Source organism: Pseudophryne corroboree, chromosome 3 (genome assembly GCF_028390025.1).
Source record: "Pseudophryne corroboree isolate aPseCor3 chromosome 3, aPseCor3.hap2, whole genome shotgun sequence".
Classification (NCBI taxonomy): domain Eukaryota; kingdom Metazoa; phylum Chordata; class Amphibia; order Anura; family Myobatrachidae; genus Pseudophryne; species Pseudophryne corroboree.
The window spans coordinates 181,091,233-181,109,176 of record NC_086446.1 but is presented as its reverse complement, the minus strand read 5'-3'; the positions used below and the strand labels follow the sequence as shown (position 1 = coordinate 181,109,176).

Here is a 17,944-nt window from a genome sequence, read left to right as displayed (position 1 = left end):
AATATTCTAGGATTTTTTTTCCTGCTATGAATGTCAGTGGCATGAGTTACACACAATGTGCATTGTTTGTTTCGGTTATCTTTGCCTCTCCACTACAGCATACTCATTGTAGTACCAAAACACTCTTGACATTATTGGGACAATCACTCTCTGTCTAAACCTCCCCAGCCCCCTCCAGCAGCATTTGGTGACAGCCTATCAGCTGTTACATGACATCAAGTGTCACTTCGTAGAGACGGTCTGATATATGTGACACAACTGTTGTATCCAGGAATCTCCTTCCACTGCTGCTGATTTTGCTAGGTGCTCCCAGAATGAAGAAGATATACAGGGACCCCCCTCCTGTGTGTGAGCTGGAGGCCCTTCTAGAAAACTATACTGGTGCTACACATCACGTGGACCAAGTCTTCCCAAACCTTTACCTGGGGGATGCGTAAGTGGCATTAACAAAGCAATATATGGTGCAATAACATTTCAGAGGTCACATTGGGGTAATTTGGAGTAACTGCATATGATGCCACAAGAGACCAGGTCCCAGCATCTACCTAGTGTCAGCTTTAGCAAACACTGATGTGATGTGCATGTTAGTCATAGACATATTATTGGTCACAGGGTGAATAAGGTTAAAATAAGTTCTGATACTGTAAGTAGAGATTGTACACAGCAAGGTGTAAACATTTCACAGCAATACACAGTTCACTTTCTATATGCCTGATGCAAATCTAGTGTAATAGAGACTATTGTACTGATATGTACAAGACAAATGTAGGGACCTGTGCAGGACCAGTGTTGGTGAGAACATGATGCAATAGACTCATAAACTGCATTTTTCTTTTTTAATATATATCAACATTGTGACAGTGTCATAGCAAGTGACAAAAACAAGTTAAAGAAGATTGGCATCACCCACATCTTGAACGCAGCTCATGCTTGCTGGGAATGCACGGAAGACAGCATAGAATATGGCCCCGATATCCAGTACTATGGCATCACTGCAGAAGACTGTCCAGAGTTTAACATTAGTGTATTTCTGCGACCAGGGGCAAAGTTTATACATCAAGCCCTAAATACACCCAATGGTAAGCATCTCAGTTAGTGTCAGCCAGCTAACTGATATATGTCCAAAAGTAAATATTGTATGATAGAAGGTTTAAGAATTTATGAGCCATGTTCGAGTTATTTTTATAGTGGATGCCTGCAAACAAGACAGCCAATACTCTGGCAATGTGCCCAAGTGCTCGCTATCTGCTGCGCAGGCACCAGTGGCATTATTCTGCTTCACTCTTTGGATGTGGTCAGGGTGCTCAGGCATATTTGTGGCACTGACTGAAGTGAGTCCCATTGCCACCCCAAAATGAGTACCATAAATATGGCACCAGCTCTTAGAGTTCTGGGAGCAGGGGGTAGAAGGGGACTCATAGGCCCATGTGCACTTCACAACCTGAACCCGCTATCAAACACTTCTGATGTAATATTCTATAATGCACAGACTAATAAGTCAACAAATACAAAGTGTATATAACAACCAAGAAGATATAAAAGAGCCTGTTGTCACATGCAGATGGGGAGGAAAAGCAGAAGTGACACTATCAGTCTGTTAATTGTTTATAGGGGTGTTGTGTATAAAGGGGCGCCAACAGCTTTGCCGGGCCCCGGTAATGAGGGGCGGTGACCAATGAGGGGGCATGGTCAAATCGCTGTATTGTAAATAGTACAAAAATAACCTACATGCGGCCGCACACCGCATGGGGCGTGGGGTGGGGGGTGGGCGCCGGTGTCAGAACCTGTGAGTGGTGGGCAGCGGATGGGAGGGCTCAATAGCTCCCCTTCCTTTCACCATGAGAGAAAGGACTGGCCGCCGCTGAGCTACCTCTCTCCCCAGCACACGCCAACATTCTGGGCTGGGAGAAAGGCTGCTGTAGCGGCAGCTAGTCCTCTCTCCACACCCAACAGCAACGAGGAATGGGGAGAGCAGTGGGACCCACTCCCCCCCCCCCCCCCTCTCTGTGCCACTGTGTGTATATACACTGCATATGATACTTAATGCAATCAACTAGTTTCCAATCTGAATACCTATAACAGAAAAGGGGCCCATGTGCAATGTCTGTGTGCCCTTCCCCATCACCGGCGCATATCCTGAGTAAATTCTGTCACGTGCCAATCTCTGGGGAATGGTGTGGATGCCATTTTACTCTCGATTTCAGTACTGTGCATGTGCAGCTTTTTGGGAAAATTGTGTCTGCACCATTTTTTGTTATTTCTGCTGCACTGATGGAGGAGGAAGTGTCGTGAATGAGTGCATGGTGTTCTGTGTGGGTCCCCCTGCACTTATTGTAGGTCATAGTTTCTGACTTTCTGGCTTCCACCTCTGGGAGGGGAAAGCCAGGTCGGCACAGCAGGGGGTGTGGTGTGGTATAGGGAGGCGGTGCAGGGGGTGTGGCACATCATTGTGGCATTGCCCCCGCTATACAATGCCAGTCCACCCACTTTGCTTTAGAAGAGGGCGCTGCGTGCAGCCACTGGAGACTTGATTGCTTATGTTGGCAGCACGGAGATTTGGATTGATGGAGATTTATGGATTGATCTGCGATTTTTAGCAACTGTGCATGTGTATGCAACTTTGCGCAACTATGGAATATTCAATGTTGTACTCATGATGCATCTCAGCCGCATCTCCACTTGCAGCTTAGTGGGTGCAACTGGGAATAATGTGTTGCGGGCTACTCAAAGATGAGCATACACAGACATCTGCCTGTTTTCACATGGATCTCTTGCACCAAGGTTGGGCTAGTGCACACATACAGTATGCCAATAGTGATGATGGCTACTGTTAAATCTGTGACTTATATTTCAATAAGAGTTTTTATGTAACCAGGACACAGTGAGTGTTGCATGCTTCTTTACTGGAAAACTACAGGAAGCCAAAGAACACAGAAAAGAGATTCATACGCCAACTAATACAAACACAAAATAAGATCCGCTGTAACCTTCCACCAGAACACATATACAGCAATGGGAACTATATACACCACACTCCTCCCAACTTAGATAAATGCAGACATAGAAAAATGTTAGCACTATGCAATGTATACGTCCCCCCAGAAGGTTACAAATCAAGCCTTTGAGGTGCCTTGCGAACTCTGTTTGGATAACGAAGTTTAACTCCCAGAGTGACTGGCTGCTCCACAGAAATCACACTAGAAGGTTCAGAATCAGTTGTTACTAAGGGAACCTCATGCTCAGGTTACTCCATAGCAAGTTTGGGAACAGTCTCTGTAGGTGACCCAGAGGGGGGTATTTCCTCCACAGTGTCAGAAACAGTCTCTGTAGCAGTTCCAGAGGGGTATACATACACCCCCACATCACTGGCTTGGCTATGTCCAGCATACAGTTTGCCTCCCGGCCTCAATTATTTGATCAATGTGGTGACGCCACAATTCTCCTCCAACTTCAATCACATACATCGGAGGGCCGGATTTGGAAGAAACTATTCCTGGTTGCCATTTGTCTTCTCTGTAATCTCGGACAAGCACCTCTTGGCCAATGTCGAAGGACCGCGTAGGTTTCTGATAAACAGATTGAAACTGTTATGTACCTTCCGCCTCACTTCCGGTTTTATCAAGTACCACTGAGACTGCAAGTTCCGTTGCATAAAGAGCACCGCAGGAGGCTGACCGGTAGTGGAGTGCTCAGTCCTACAATATATAAACAGGAAGTTGTCAATCTTGTGTTGAAAAGGTAGATGTACATGGTGCATAATGTTATATCAGCCCCTGTGACGGTGTAGTGTCGTACCTGTGTTTCCAGATGACGCTTGCTGGTTCAGGACCTCTCGCGGCTTCTTCCGCAGGAGCCTGTGGCAGAAGGATGGACACCCCAAGGAGAAGCCCACAGATAGAATAATACACAAAATGGCGGTGTTGATAATTTATTATGCCGTAATCAACGGGTCACTACTGCGACTGAACCGGGGCTATACCCCAATCAAGTGTATAACAAATCACTGTAAAGGTTAAGTCATATCACATCTTGTAACAACGTTAAACATAGCTGTACTGTATAATGTCTCAATAAGGCACTTGGCAGCATAATCAGACAACAATAATAACATTCAAGAAATATGTCCGCATCTTAGATATTTACCATGTAAATGCACAAATAAAGAATAACCTCTCTTTCCTATCAACCATGTGAAAACTGGAATGTCCAGAAGATGGCGTTAGGTTTATTAGGCTTAGTCTAAGCTGTTAACGAAAATTCCCACATATGTCGATGTCCCTCAAAGGACGTTGCAACGTGAGTTGGTATTGGGCCCAGTATTTGTAATCTCATAGATAATGCTGTGAAGTGCTTACTGGCGATCCCTCACACCAGCTTCCAATAGAGGGTGCTGTAGAGCCGGTAATAGCACAGTGTAGCAATAAGCTTCCAATAGTGGGCGCTGTGGAGTAAGTAAGAGCACAGTGTAGCAATGAGCTTCTAATAGAGGGCGCTGTGGAGTAAGTAATAGCACAGTGTAGCAATAAGCTTCCAATAGTGGGCGCTGTGGAGTAAGTAATAGCACAGTGTAGCAATGAGCTTCTAATAGAGGGTGCTGTGGAGTAAGTAATAGCACAGTGTAGCAATGAGCTTCTAATAGAGGGTGCTGTGGAGTAAGTAATAGCACAGTGTAGCAATGAGCTTCTAATAGAGGGTGCTGTGGAGTAAGTAATGGCACAGTGTAGCAATGAGCCTCTAATAGAGGGCGCTGTGGAGTAAGTAATAGCACAGTGTAGCAATGAGCTTCTAATAGAGGGTGCTGTGGAGTAAGTAATGGCACAGTGTAGCAATGAGCTTCTAATAGAGGGCGCTGTGGAGTAAGTAATAGCACAGTGTAGCAATGAGCTTCTAATAGAGGGCGCTATGGAATAAGTAATAGCACAGTGTAGCAATGAGCTTCTAATAAAGGGCGCTGTGGAAGCAATGAGCTTCTAATAGAGGGCGCTGTGGAGTAAGTAATAGCACAGTGTAGCAATGAGCTTCTAATAGAGGGCGCTATGGAGTAAGTAATAGCACAGTTTGTCTGCAGGCTGTCTGTTTGCCTTAGGGTCAAACCCTATCCTTGCTTGGTACTCTGAGCCAGGTAGCCGGATGGCTGCTTGGGGACAGCCCTCGATGGGGGTTGAAGTAGAATCCCCACGTGAGGTGAAGGGTGACAGTCACTGAGGAGGTCAGGCTAGCGGTATCTGACACAGGGGCAGTCTCTCTGGGCTGGCACAGGCTGTGCGGGCTGTGAGTACCTGGTTCAGATGCTGGATCCTGCCGGTCACGATAACCGCTCTGTCCGGCTACAGGCTCCTGGGACTCCCTTCAGCAGCAGATGCCAGGCCCACTCCTGACTTCTCAGCGATGCCGCTTGATGCTGTCAGCGTCTCTTGTCTCTGGATACACACAGGGCTTCCGTCCTCCTCTCTGTGCCCAGTCTCTCTCAGCGCAGCATGTCTACGGACTTCTGCACATGGCTCCTCACACACACCGGGTCCCACTTCTTGCCACGCTGCTCTCTCTCTCTCCTCTCAGCAGCTCTCCTTCCTGCTTCTCTTCACACTCGACTATATCCAATCAGAGCGCTCCCAGCTTCCCGCTCTGCCAGGGATCCTGCTGGAAAGCCCAGGGTCCTAGTGCAAAACACATTTTTCTCCCCGTTGCCATGGTTGCTTAGCAACCAGATGAAAATGGTTTTAACCCTTACAGTGTCTGGCTGCAGCTGATGTAAACAAAGAAAAGGAATACCCCAAGAGTGGGTTATCACAATAAACTAGATAGCTTTTTTGAATGTTTGGACAAATCTCCCAGCCAAACCGTTAGTGGCTGGATGGTGTGGAGCTGATGTTAAATGTTTAATTCCATTGTCTTGCATGAATTTTTTGAATTCCATGGACACAAACTGTGGCCCATTGTCACTGCACACTTGCTCCGGTAGACCATTTCTGCCAAAGATGGTTCGCAGCACAGCAATTGTTTTCTCAGAAGTAGTTAATTTCATCTTTATTACAACTGCCCATTTTGAATGAGCATCCACTGCAATAAGAAACATACAATCCATGAATGGACCAGCAAAGTCAATATGTACCCGCTGCCATGGAGATGATGGCCATTCCCAGGGGTGTAACGGGGCTAAAGGTGGTGAATTTTGAACTCTTTGACATCCTCAACACCCTTTTGTCAAAGTTTTGATTTGACCATAGATTCCTGGCCACCACTCATAGCTTCTAGCGAGATTCTTAATTTTTACTGTGCCTAGGTAACCTTCATGTGAATTTTCCAAAACTCTTTTTTTCGCAGTTTAAGTGGTATTACCACTCGGGACCCACACAATAGAGTTCCTTGATAGGCAGAAAGCTGATCTGTCCTGCCTGAAAACCCATAATACTGAGCATCGCCATCTTTAGGCCAACCTTTGAGAGTTAAGTCCATTACTTTTGATAGTACCGGGTATTTCCTTGTTTCCCGATTGATCGTGTCATTGGTAATAGGTAACTGATCCATATTGTGATGCACTTTGGGACAAGGAAGAACGCGATAGACCATCAGCGTTGCCATTTAGTTTTGTTTCTTTAAACTCAATGTCGTATAGGTGAGCACCCAGAAATAATGACCAACATTGAATCCGAGCAGCAGTCATGGCTGGGACTCCCTTGTGGGGGTTAAATAATGATACCAATGGTTGATGATCCATAACTAATATAAACCTTTGCCCATACAAAAATTGATGACATTTATTTACTCCCCATACTAATCTTAAAGCCTCTCGATCAATGTGAGCATAATTCTTCTCTGCTACTCTCAAAGACCGTGAAGCAAACGCTATTGGTGTCTCGCTTCCATCTCTCAGTTGATGTGATAACACTGCTCCAAAGCCGTACGGTCAGGCATCACACGCCAGCCTGATGGGTAGTTTCGGATCAAAATAAGTAAGGACTTTGGGGGTCATTCTGACCTGATCGCTCGCTGCAGTTCTTCGCAGCGCAGCGCTCAGGTCAGAACTGCGCATGCGCCGGCGCCGCAGTGTGCCAGCGCATGGCTGACAGCTGATGGCTGTCGTTGCCTAGCGAACGCCTCTGCCTGATTGACAGGCAGAGGCGGTCGCTGGGCGGTAGGGGTGGCACGTCGGCATTTGGCTGCCGTTTTGTGGGTGTGGTCCGGCCAACGCAGACGTGGCCGGACCGTGCGGGGGCGCAGAATATAGGCATGCCGCATATAATTTTAAACAGCAGAAGCTGCTTGTGTATCCTAGGCACATAGCAATACAAATAAGATGCATTTGCATCAAAAAAAGGTGCTCAACGTTAGCAGAGCTGCCAGCTTACCCATGCCAGGCATCTCCTGCTGCATGGTGTATTGAGGCAAGATTTATGAGGACACATCTGTATCCAAGCAGAGGCAGAGGTCACAGTGTAAACGGCTGTGTGAGTGGGTTGGTTGTGCAGTAGTATTCGGCATATGTGTAAGGGGCATTATGCGTGTCATGTGTATAAATGCATTAATAATGTGCAGCATATGTGTAAGGGGCACTATGTGTCATTAAGGTGGTCATTCTGAGTTGTTCGCTCGCTAGCTGCTTTTAGCAGCATTGCAAACACTAGGCCGCCGCCCTCTGGGAGTGTATCTTAGCTTAGCAGAATAGCGAACGAAAGAGTAGCAGAACTGCTACTAAATATTTTCTTGCAGTTTCTGAGTAGCTCCAGACCTACTCCTAGATTGCGATCAGCTCAGTCCGTTTAGTTCCTGGTTTGACATCACAAATACGCCCTGCGTTCGGCCAGCCACTCCCCCGTTTCTCCAGACACTCCCGCATTTTTCCCTGACACGCCTGCGTTTTTTAGCACACTCCCGGAAAATGCGCAGTTACCACCCAGAAACGCCCCTTTCCTGTCAATCATTCACCGATCAGCAGTGCGACTGAAAAGCGCCGCACGAACACCAGCAAATCAACTAAGTTTTGTGTTAAATAACTTAGCGCATGCACTCTGCGTACCATGCGCATGCGCATTTAGCAACAAATCGCAGCATAGCGAAAATCGGCTACGAGCGAACAACTCGGAATGACCACTTATGTGTATAAGGGCATTAATGATGTGCAGTATATGTGTAAGGGACATTATGTGTGTAATTATGTGTATAAGGGCACTAATAATTGCGACATATGTGTAAGGGACATAATGTGTATAAGTTGGATTTTCTTTATCCATTCGCGGCCCAATAATGCCGGTCCACCCTGTGTAAGTATGTACAAATACAACAGATTATGGGTATTGTTTTTGTATTGTCTTTGTATGTCACATAAACTTTTATTTTTCCCAATGGGGACACCGGTTCACCTGTATATGTGCGGAGTGTTATGGATGTTTTCTTTAATGGAATCGCAGCAAACAGGCATTTATAATCACTTGCTTTTAGCACTGACAGAGCAGAGCCTGTGTCTAATTCCATTTTTAAGTCAATATCTGCTACTTCCAAAGTGACCCAAATCACTTGATGCTCTTTTGCCGTCATAGAGTGCATCTCTAGGCTACATAACCCTTTTTCTGTAACAGTACTATCAGTAGAGTCTGACTCATTGTCGGCTACCTTATGCACCTGGGATGTTGTATATTTTCTTCAGGGAACTCTGGATACTTACGAGTGGTTTGGTGTTTTCCCCAACTGGCACACCCTTTCAATATGGCCTCTTTTCCTACATTTTCTATACACTTTGTCTTTAAACCAGCACTGTCTGGCATCATGTGAGGACTTCCCACAGCAAACACAGGACTGTCTCTGATACCAATGAACTGGATTAGGAGTACATTCTGGTCCCTTTTGTTGCAATTCTGATGTATACCTGGTTGCAGTCCCCATTGAAATAGCTTTGGACAGTGCTCGCTCTAAGGTTAGGTTAGGCTCAGCCAGCATCTTCTTTTGTATACTTGCACTTTTCATCCCACAAACTAAACGGTCTCTTAGAGCATCTGATAAACCTGTTCCAAATGCACAGTGTTCAGATAACTTCCTCAGCTCTGCAATATATTTAGGAATGCGTTCACTTTCAGATTGATTCCTTCTGTGAAACCTGAATCTTTCAGCAATCACTAATGGTTTAGGGTTTAAGTGCTTTTGTAAAGTGTCCACAATGTCAGTAAATGACTTGTTGGCTGGCTTCTCAGGTGCTATTAAACTCCTCAGCAAACTGTATGTTTGGGCACCAATTACACTGAGTAAGACTGCTACCTTCTTGTCTCCTTGCACTGAGATAGATAATCAGTACAATTCCACTCTCTCAATATATGTAGCCCAGTCCTCTATAGTGCCATCAAATGCAGCTATGCATGTATATCCTGACACTTTGCCTTTATATCTTTTGTCCTCCCTTCCTTAGAGAATGAAAGATATAACTCACGTGCTCCTTTTAGTCAGGTTAAGTGGTGCTGGCAGTCTGAGTGTGTTGTTCCTTTTTGCACCCCACAATTGTGCAGTGTCAATTTGTGCAATGCAAACTGGTGCTCCACTGACCCCTGGAGCAATGCAGAAGAAGAGTTTAATCCTTGTCACCACTGTTAAATCTGTGACTTATATTTCAATAAGAGATTCTATGTAACCAGGACACAGTGAGCGTTGCATGCTTCTTTACTGGAAAACTACAGGAAGCCAAAGAACACAGAAAAGATATTCATATGCCAACTAATACAAACACAAAATAAGATCCATTGTAACCTTCCACCAGAACACATATACAGCAAAGGGACCTATATACACCACAGCTACTTTCACAAGCTGATGGATAGAGTTGGTACAGCGCTAACATTGAATGGGTGTGGTATGCAAGGTTGACCACACTTAGATCGACAGTGTCTAGGTCGACAGTAAGTATGTTGACATGGTTACTAGGTCGACATGTACAAGGTCGACATGACAAAAGGTCGATATGAGTTATTGCACTTTTTTGGTGTAGTTTTCTCCGTACAGATACCCCAATTAGTGCACCGCATCCCATTGCATGGCTTGCTTCGCTCACCATGCTTCAAACAAGGCGCCTCGCTCTGCTACCGCTGCTCTCGGCAGAGGTTACCATTCCCAATTGTAGTCCACGTGGATCGTAAAGTATGAAAAAGTAAAAAAAAAAATCTAAAAAAATGTGAAATACTCATGTCGACCTTTTGTCATGTCGACCTAGAGTTCCTGATGAACTGGAAGCCATGTCATCCTACTTACTTTCGACCAATAGTGGTCGACCAAGACAGTGTCAACCAAAGTGTGGTTAACCTAGAGTCCGGATACCCACTAAAAACATGATTTATTTTCATGCACCCAATGCAGCCATATTACATGCTACAGTACTTTGAATCAGTCCCTACATCTCACAATTCTGGAAAAAGCAAGTCCTGGGTACGAAGACTAAATCACATGGGTTGCCAGTGAACTGATATAACTAACTATACACAACCTAAAAAGAGAGATAAAATGTAGATATTTTTTCAAAGCTGGCAGTGAAGTGCTCACATGCATGTATACATAACAAGGCACTCTATCTAGCCTGTTCAGTATTAATACGAATCTTATATAGAGACATATAACATCTACAACATTATATTACTTCCTCAGTAAAGGAAATTTTGGAAAATACTTAGCACATAAAATAACCCAGTAAACATAGGCGTGTGCACAGACACCCCCTATTGTCCGGCACCCCCCCCCCCCCCCGCACACACGCCTGCTGCTGCCGCCGTTTCCCCGTCTCTGGCAGTCATTTAAAATTTCTCTTGCTGTCAGCCAATCAGAGCTTGCGGACCGGCTCTTGATTGGCTGCCGGCCCGTGAACTTTGGCTCACAAGCCGGCGCTATATTTCAAATGGCCACCAGAGACAGGGACTCTGTGAAGTGAGACGCAGGAGAGACACGCGGTGCGCTTGCCTCCCCTCGGCGTCAGAGATGGGAATCAGTGCCAGTGGCAGCAGGAGGGTAAGCACAAATGGGGGCACATATGTATCTGGCATCGCTGGGGGCATATGTATCTGGCACTGCTAGGGGCATGTGTATCTGGCACAGCTGAGGGCATATGTATCTGGCACCACTAGGGGCATTTGTGTATCTGGCACCGCTAGGGGCATATGTATCTGGCACCGCTGGGGGCATATGTATCTGGCACCACTGGGGGCATATGTGTATCTGGCACAGCTGAGGGCATATTTATCTGGCACCACTGGGGCATTTGTGTATCTGGCACAGCTAGGGGCATATGTATCTGGCACCGCTAGGGGCATATGTATATGGCACCACTGGGGGCATGTGTATCTGGCACCATTAGGGGCATATGTATCTGGCACCACTGGGGGCATATGTGTATCTGGCACAGCTGAGGGCATATGTATCTGGCACCACTGGGGGCATTTGTGTATCTGGCACTGCTAGGGGCATATGTATCTGGCACCACTGGGGGCATGTGTATCTGTCACCGCTGGGAGCATTTGTGTATCTGGCACCGTGGGAGGCATTTGTGTATCTGGCACCGCTGGGGACATTTGAGTATCTGGCACCGCTGGGGGCATATGTGTATCTGGTACTGCTAGGGGCATATGTGTATATGGCACCACTGGGGGCATATGTGTATATGGCACCGCTGGGGGTATTGAGTAAGGGGCACCGCTGGGGGCTTATTGCTTTGAGTGCCAATAGGCGGTGCTAAAGACGCCCAGTAGGTGGTGCTAAACACCCCTCCGACAGTGCACCTCCTAATAAAATGTTCGGCACACGCCTATGCCAGTAAATGCATGGTGTACATCCCTTTTTACAGAAACCATTGTAAAGTAGAGATGTGCACTTGAAATTTTTCGGGTTTTGGGTTTTGGTTTTGGGTTCGGTTACGCGGCCGTGTTTTGGGTTCGACCGCGTTTTGGCAAAACCTCACCGAATTTTTTTGTCGGATTCGGGTGTTTTTTTTCAAAAAACACTAAAAAACAGCTTAAATCATAGAATTTGGGGGTCATTTTGATCCCAAAGTATTATTAACCTCAAAAACCATAATTTCCACTCATTTTCAGTCTATTCTGAACACCTCACACCTCACAATATTATTTTTAGTCCTAAAATTTGCACCGAGGTAGCTGTGTGAGTAAGCTAAGCGACCCTAGTGGCCGACACAAACACCTGACCCATCTAGGAGTGGCACTGCAGTGTCACGCAGGATGGCCCTTCCAAAAAACACTCCCCAAACAGCACATGACGCAAAGAAAAAAAGAGGCGCAATGAGGTAGCTGTGTGAGTAAGATAAGCGACCCTAGTGGCCGACACAAACACCTGGCCCATCTAGGAGTGGCACTGTAGTGTCACGCAGGATGGCCCTTCCAAAAAACACTCCCCAAACAGCACATGATGCAAAAAAAAAAAGAGGCGCAATGAGGTAGCTGTGTGAGTAAGCTAAGCGACCCTAGTGGCCGACACAAACACCTGGCCCATCTAGGAGTGGCACTGCAGTGTCACGCAGGATGGCCTTTCCAAAAAACACTCCCCAAACAGCACATGATGCAAAGAAAAAAAGAGGCGCAATGAGGTAGCTGTGTGAGTAAGATAAGCGACCCTAGTGGCCGACACAAACACCTGGCCCATCTAGGAGTGGCACTGTAGTGTCACGCAGGATGGCCCTTCCAAAAAACACTCCCCAAACAGCACATGATGCAAAGAAAAAAAGAGGCGCAATGAGGTAGCTGTGTGAGTAAGATAAGCGACCCTAGTGGCCGACACAAACACCTGGCCCATCTAGGAGTGGCACTGTAGTGTCACGCAGGATGGCCCTTCCAAAAAACACTCCCCAAACAGCACATGATGAAAAAAAAAAAAGAGGCGCAATGAGGTAGCTGTGTGAGTAAGCTAAGCGACCCTAGTGGCCGACACAAACACCTGGCCCATCTAGGAGTGGCACTGCAGTGTCACGCAGGATGGCCTTTCCAAAAAACACTCCCCAAACAGCACATGATGCAAAGAAAAAAAGAGGCGCAATGAGGTAGCTGTGTGAGTAAGATAAGCGACCCTAGTGGCCAACACAAACACCTGGCCCATCTAGGAGTGGCACTGTAGTGTCACGCAGGATGGCCCTTCCAAAAAACACTCCCCAAACAGCACATGATGCAAAAAAAAAAAGAGGCGCAATGAGGTAGCTGTGTGAGTAAGCTAAGCGACCCTAGTGGCCGACACAAACACCTGGCCCATCTAGGAGTGGCACTGCAGTGTCACGCAGGATGGCCCTTCCAAAAAACACTCCCCAAACAGCACATGATGCAAAGAAAAAAAGAGGCGCAATGAGGTAGCTGTGTGAGTAAGATAAGCGACCCTAGTGGCCGACACAAACACCTGGCCCATCTAGGAGTAGCACTGCAGTGTCACGCAGGATGGCCCTTCCAAAAAACACTCCCCAAACAGCACATGACGCAAAGAAAAAAAGAGGCGCAATGAGGTAGCTGTGTGAGTAAGCTAAGCGACCCTAGTGGCCGACACAAACACCTGGCCCATCTAGGAGTGGCACTGCAGTGTCACGCAGGATGGCCCTTCCAAAAAACACTCCCCAAACAGCACATGATGCAAAGAAAAAAAGAGGCGCAATGAGGTAGCTGTGTGAGTAAGATAAGCGACCCTAGTGGCCGACACAAACACCTGGCCCATCTAGGAGTGGCACTGCAGTGTCACGCAGGATGGCCCTTACAAAAAACACTCCCCAAACAGCACGAGGCAAAGAAAAAAAGAGGCGCAATGAGGTAGCTGTGTGAGTAAGCTAAGCGACCCTAGTGGCCGACACAAACACCTGGCCCATCTAGGAGTGGCACTGCAGTGTCACGCAGGATGGCCCTTCCAAAAAACACTCCCCAAACAGCACATGACGCAAAGAAAAAAAGAGGCGCAATGAGGTAGCTGTGTGAGTAAGATAAGCGACCCTAGTGGCCGACACAAACACCTGGCCCATCTAGGAGTGGCACTGCAGTGTTACGCAGGATGGCCCTTCCAAAAAACACTCCCCAAACAGCACATGACGCAAAGAAAAAAAGAGGCGCAATGAGGTAGCTGTGTGAGTAAGCTAAGCGACCCTAGTGGCCGACACAAACACCTGGCCCATCTAGGAGTGGCACTGCAGTGTCACGCAGGATGGCCCTTCCAAAAAACACTCCCCAAACAGCACATGACGCAAAGAAAAAAAGAGGCGCAATGAGGTAGCTGTGTGAGTAAGCTAAGCGACCCTAGTGGCCGACACAAACACCTGGCCCATCTAGGAGTGGCACTGCAGTGTCACGCAGGATGGCCCTTCCAAAAAACACTCCCCAAACAGCACATGACGCAAAGAAAAAAAGAGGCGCAATGAGGTAGCTGTGTGAGTAAGATAAGCGACCCTAGTGGCCGACACAAACACCTGGCCCATCTAGGAGTGGCACTGCAGTGTCACGCAGGATGGCCCTTCCAAAAAACACTCCCCAAACAGCACATGACGCAAAGAAAAAAAGAGGCGCAATGAGGTAGCTGTGTGAGTAAGATAAGCGACCCTAGTGGCCGACACAAACACCTGGCCCATCTAGGAGTGGCACTGCAGTGTCACGCAGGATGGCCCTTCCAAAAAACACTCCCCAAACAGCACATGACGCAAAGAAAAAAAGAGGCGCAATGAGGTAGCTGTGTGAGTAAGCTAAGCGACCCTAGTGGCCGACACAAACACCTGGCCCATCTAGGAGTGGCACTGCAGTGTCACGCAGGATGGCCCTTCCAAAAAACACTCCCCAAACAGCACATGACGCAAAGAAAAAAAGAGGCGCAATGAGGTAGCTGTGTGAGTAAGATAAGCGACCCTAGTGGCCGACACAAACACCTGGCCCATCTAGGAGTGGCACTGCAGTGTCACGCAGGATGGCCCTTCCAAAAAACACTCCCCAAACAGCACATGACGCAAAGAAAAAAAGAGGCGCAATGAGGTAGCTGTGTGAGTAAGATAAGCGACCCTAGTGGCCGACACAAACACCTGGCCCATCTAGGAGTGGCACTGCAGTGTCACGCAGGATGGCCCTTCCAAAAAACACTCCCCAAACAGCACATGACGCAAAGAAAAAAAGAGGCGCAATGAGGTAGCTGTGTGAGTAAGATAAGCGACCCTAGTGGCCGACACAAACACCTGGCCCATCTAGGAGTGGCACTGCAGTGTCACGCAGGATGGCCCTTCCAAAAAACACTCCCCAAACAGCACATGACGCAAAGAAAAAAAGAGGCGCAATGAGGTAGCTGTGTGAGTAAGCTAAGCGACCCTAGTGGCCGACACAAACACCTGGCCCATCTAGGAGTGGCACTGCAGTGTCACGCAGGATGGCCCTTCAAAAAAATACTCCCCAAACAGCACATGACGCAAAGAAAAATTAAAGAAAAAAGAGGTGCAAGATGGAATTGTCCTTGGGCCCTCCCACCCACCCTTATGTTGTATAAACAGGACATGCACACTTTAACCAACCCATCATTTCAGTGACAGGGTCTGCCACACGACTGTGACTGAAATGACGGGTTGGTTTGGACCCCCACCAAAAAAGAAGCAATTAATCTCTCCTTGCACAAACTGGCTCTACAGAGGCAAGATGTCCACCTCATCATCATCCTCCGATATATCACCGTGTACATCCCCCTCCTCACAGATTATCAATTCGTCCCCACTGGAATCCACCATCTCAGCTCCCTGTGTACTTTGTGGAGGCAATTGCTGCTGGTCAATGTCTCCACGGAGGAATTGATTATAATTCATTTTAATGAACATCATCTTCTCCACATTTTCTGGAAGTAACCTCGTACGCCGATTGCTGACAAGGTGAGCGGCGGCACTAAACACTCTTTTGGAGTACACACTTGTGGGAGGGCAACTTAGGTAGAATAAAGCCAGTTTGTGCAAGGGCCTCCAAATTGCCTCTTTTTCCTGCCAGTATAAGTACGGACTGTCTGACGTGCCTACTTGGATGCGGTCACTCATATAATCCTCCACCATTCTTTCAATGGGGAGAGAATCATATGCAGTGACAGTAGACGACATGTCCGTAATCGTTGTCAGGTCCTTCAGTCCGGACCAGATGTCAGCATCAGAAGTCGCTCCAGACTGCCCTGCATCACCGCCAGTGGGTGGGCTCGGAATTCTGAGCCTTTTCCTCGCACCCCCAGTTGCGGGAGAATGTGAAGGAGGAGATGTTGACAGGTCGCGTTCCGCTTGACTTGACAATTTTCTCACCAGCAGGTCTTTGAACCCCAGCAGACTTGTGTCTGCCGGAAAGAGAGATCCAAGGTAGGTTTTAAATCTAGGATCGAGCACGGTGGCCAAAATGTAGTGATCTGATTTCAACAGATTGACCACCCGTGAATCCTTGTTAAGCGAATTAAGGGCTCCATCCACAAGTCCCACATGCCTAGCGGAATCGCTCCGTGTTAGCTCCTCCTTCAATGTCTCCAGCTTCTTCTGCAAAAGCCTGATGAGGGGAATGACCTGACTCAGGCTGGCAGTGTCTGAACTGACTTCACGTGTGGCAAGTTCAAAGGGCAGCAGAACCTTGCACAACGTTGAAATCATTCTCCACTGCGCTTGAGACAGGTGCATTCCACCTCCTATATCGTGCTGAATTGTATAGGCTTGAATGGCCTTTTGCTGCTCCTCCAACCTCTGAAGCATATATAGGGTTGAATTCCACCTCGTTACCACTTCTTGCTTCAGATGATGGCAGGGCAGGTTCAGGCGTTTTTGGTGTTGCTCCAGTCTTCTGTACATGGTGCCTGTACGCCGAAAGTGTCCCGCAATTCTTCTGGCCACCGACAGCATCTCTTGCACGTCCCTGTCGTTTTTTAAAAAATTCTGCACCACCAAATTCAAGGTATGTGCAAAACATGGGACGTGCTGGAATTTGCCCATATTTAATGCACACACAATATTGCTGGCGTTGTCCGATGCCACAAATCCACAGGAGAGTCCAATTGGGGTAAGCCATTCCGCGATGATCTTCCTCAGTTGCCGTAAGAGGTTTTCAGCTGTGTGCGTATTCTGGAAACCGGTGATACAAAGCGTAGCCTGCCTAGGAAAGAGTTGGCGTTTGCGAGATGCTGCTACTGGTGCCGCCGCTGCTGTTCTTGCGGCGGGAGTCCATACATCTACCCAGTGGGCTGTCACAGTCATATAGTCCTGACCCTGCCCTGCTACACTTGTCCACATGTCCGTGGTTAAGTGGACATTGGGTACAACTGCATTTTTTAGGACACTGGTGAGTCTTTTTCTGACGTCCGTGTACATTCTCGGTATCGCCTGCCTAGAGAAGTGGAACCTAGATGGTATTTGGTAACGGGGGCACACTACCTCAAGAAATTGTCTAGTTCCCTGTGAACTAACGGCGGATACCGGACTCACGTCTAACACCAACATAGTTGTCAAGGCCTCAGTTATCCGCTTTGCACCAGGATGACTGCTGTGATATTTCATCTTCCTCGCAAAGGACTGTTGGACAGTCAATTGCTTGGTGGAAGTAGTAAAAGTGGGCTTACGACTTCCCCTCTGGGATGACCATCGACTCCCAGCAGCAACAACAGCAGCGCCAGCAGCAGTAGGCGTTACACGCAAGGATGCATCGGAGGAATCCCAGGCAGGAGAGGACTCGTCAGAATTGCCAGTGACATGGCCTGCAGGACTATTGGCATTCCTGGGGAAGGAGGAAATTGACACTGAGGGAGTTGGTGGGGTGGTTTGCGTGAGCTTGGTTACAAGAGGAAGGGATTTACTGGTCAGTGGACTGCTTCCGCTGTCGCGCAAAGTTTTTGAACTTGTCACTGACTTATTATGAATGCGCTGCAGGTGACGTATAAGGGAGGATGTTCCGAGGTGGTTAACGTCCTTACCCCTACTTATTACAGCTTGACAAAGGCAACACACGGCTTGACAAATGTT

General features: G+C 47.5%; 1 protein-coding gene and 1 long non-coding RNA gene across 2 annotated transcripts in view; one reads left to right on the top strand and one right to left on the bottom strand.

Annotated features, from left to right (window-relative positions):
• The window catches only part of LOC135055063 (uncharacterized), a 150,640-nt gene that overhangs the window by 99,287 nt on the left and 33,409 nt on the right, over positions 1 to 17,944 (bottom strand). The window lies entirely within an intron of this gene.
• LOC135055060 (dual specificity phosphatase 29-like) overlaps positions 226 to 17,944 on the top strand; it is a 36,895-nt gene continuing 19,176 nt past the window's right edge. Inside the window, exons 1-2 of the mRNA XM_063958673.1 lie at positions 226 to 433; positions 862 to 1,079. Of these exons, the coding sequence (XP_063814743.1) occupies positions 315 to 433; positions 862 to 1,079 (337 nt within the window). The 5' untranslated portion in view covers positions 226 to 314. The remainder of the gene's footprint in view (positions 434 to 861; positions 1,080 to 17,944) is intronic.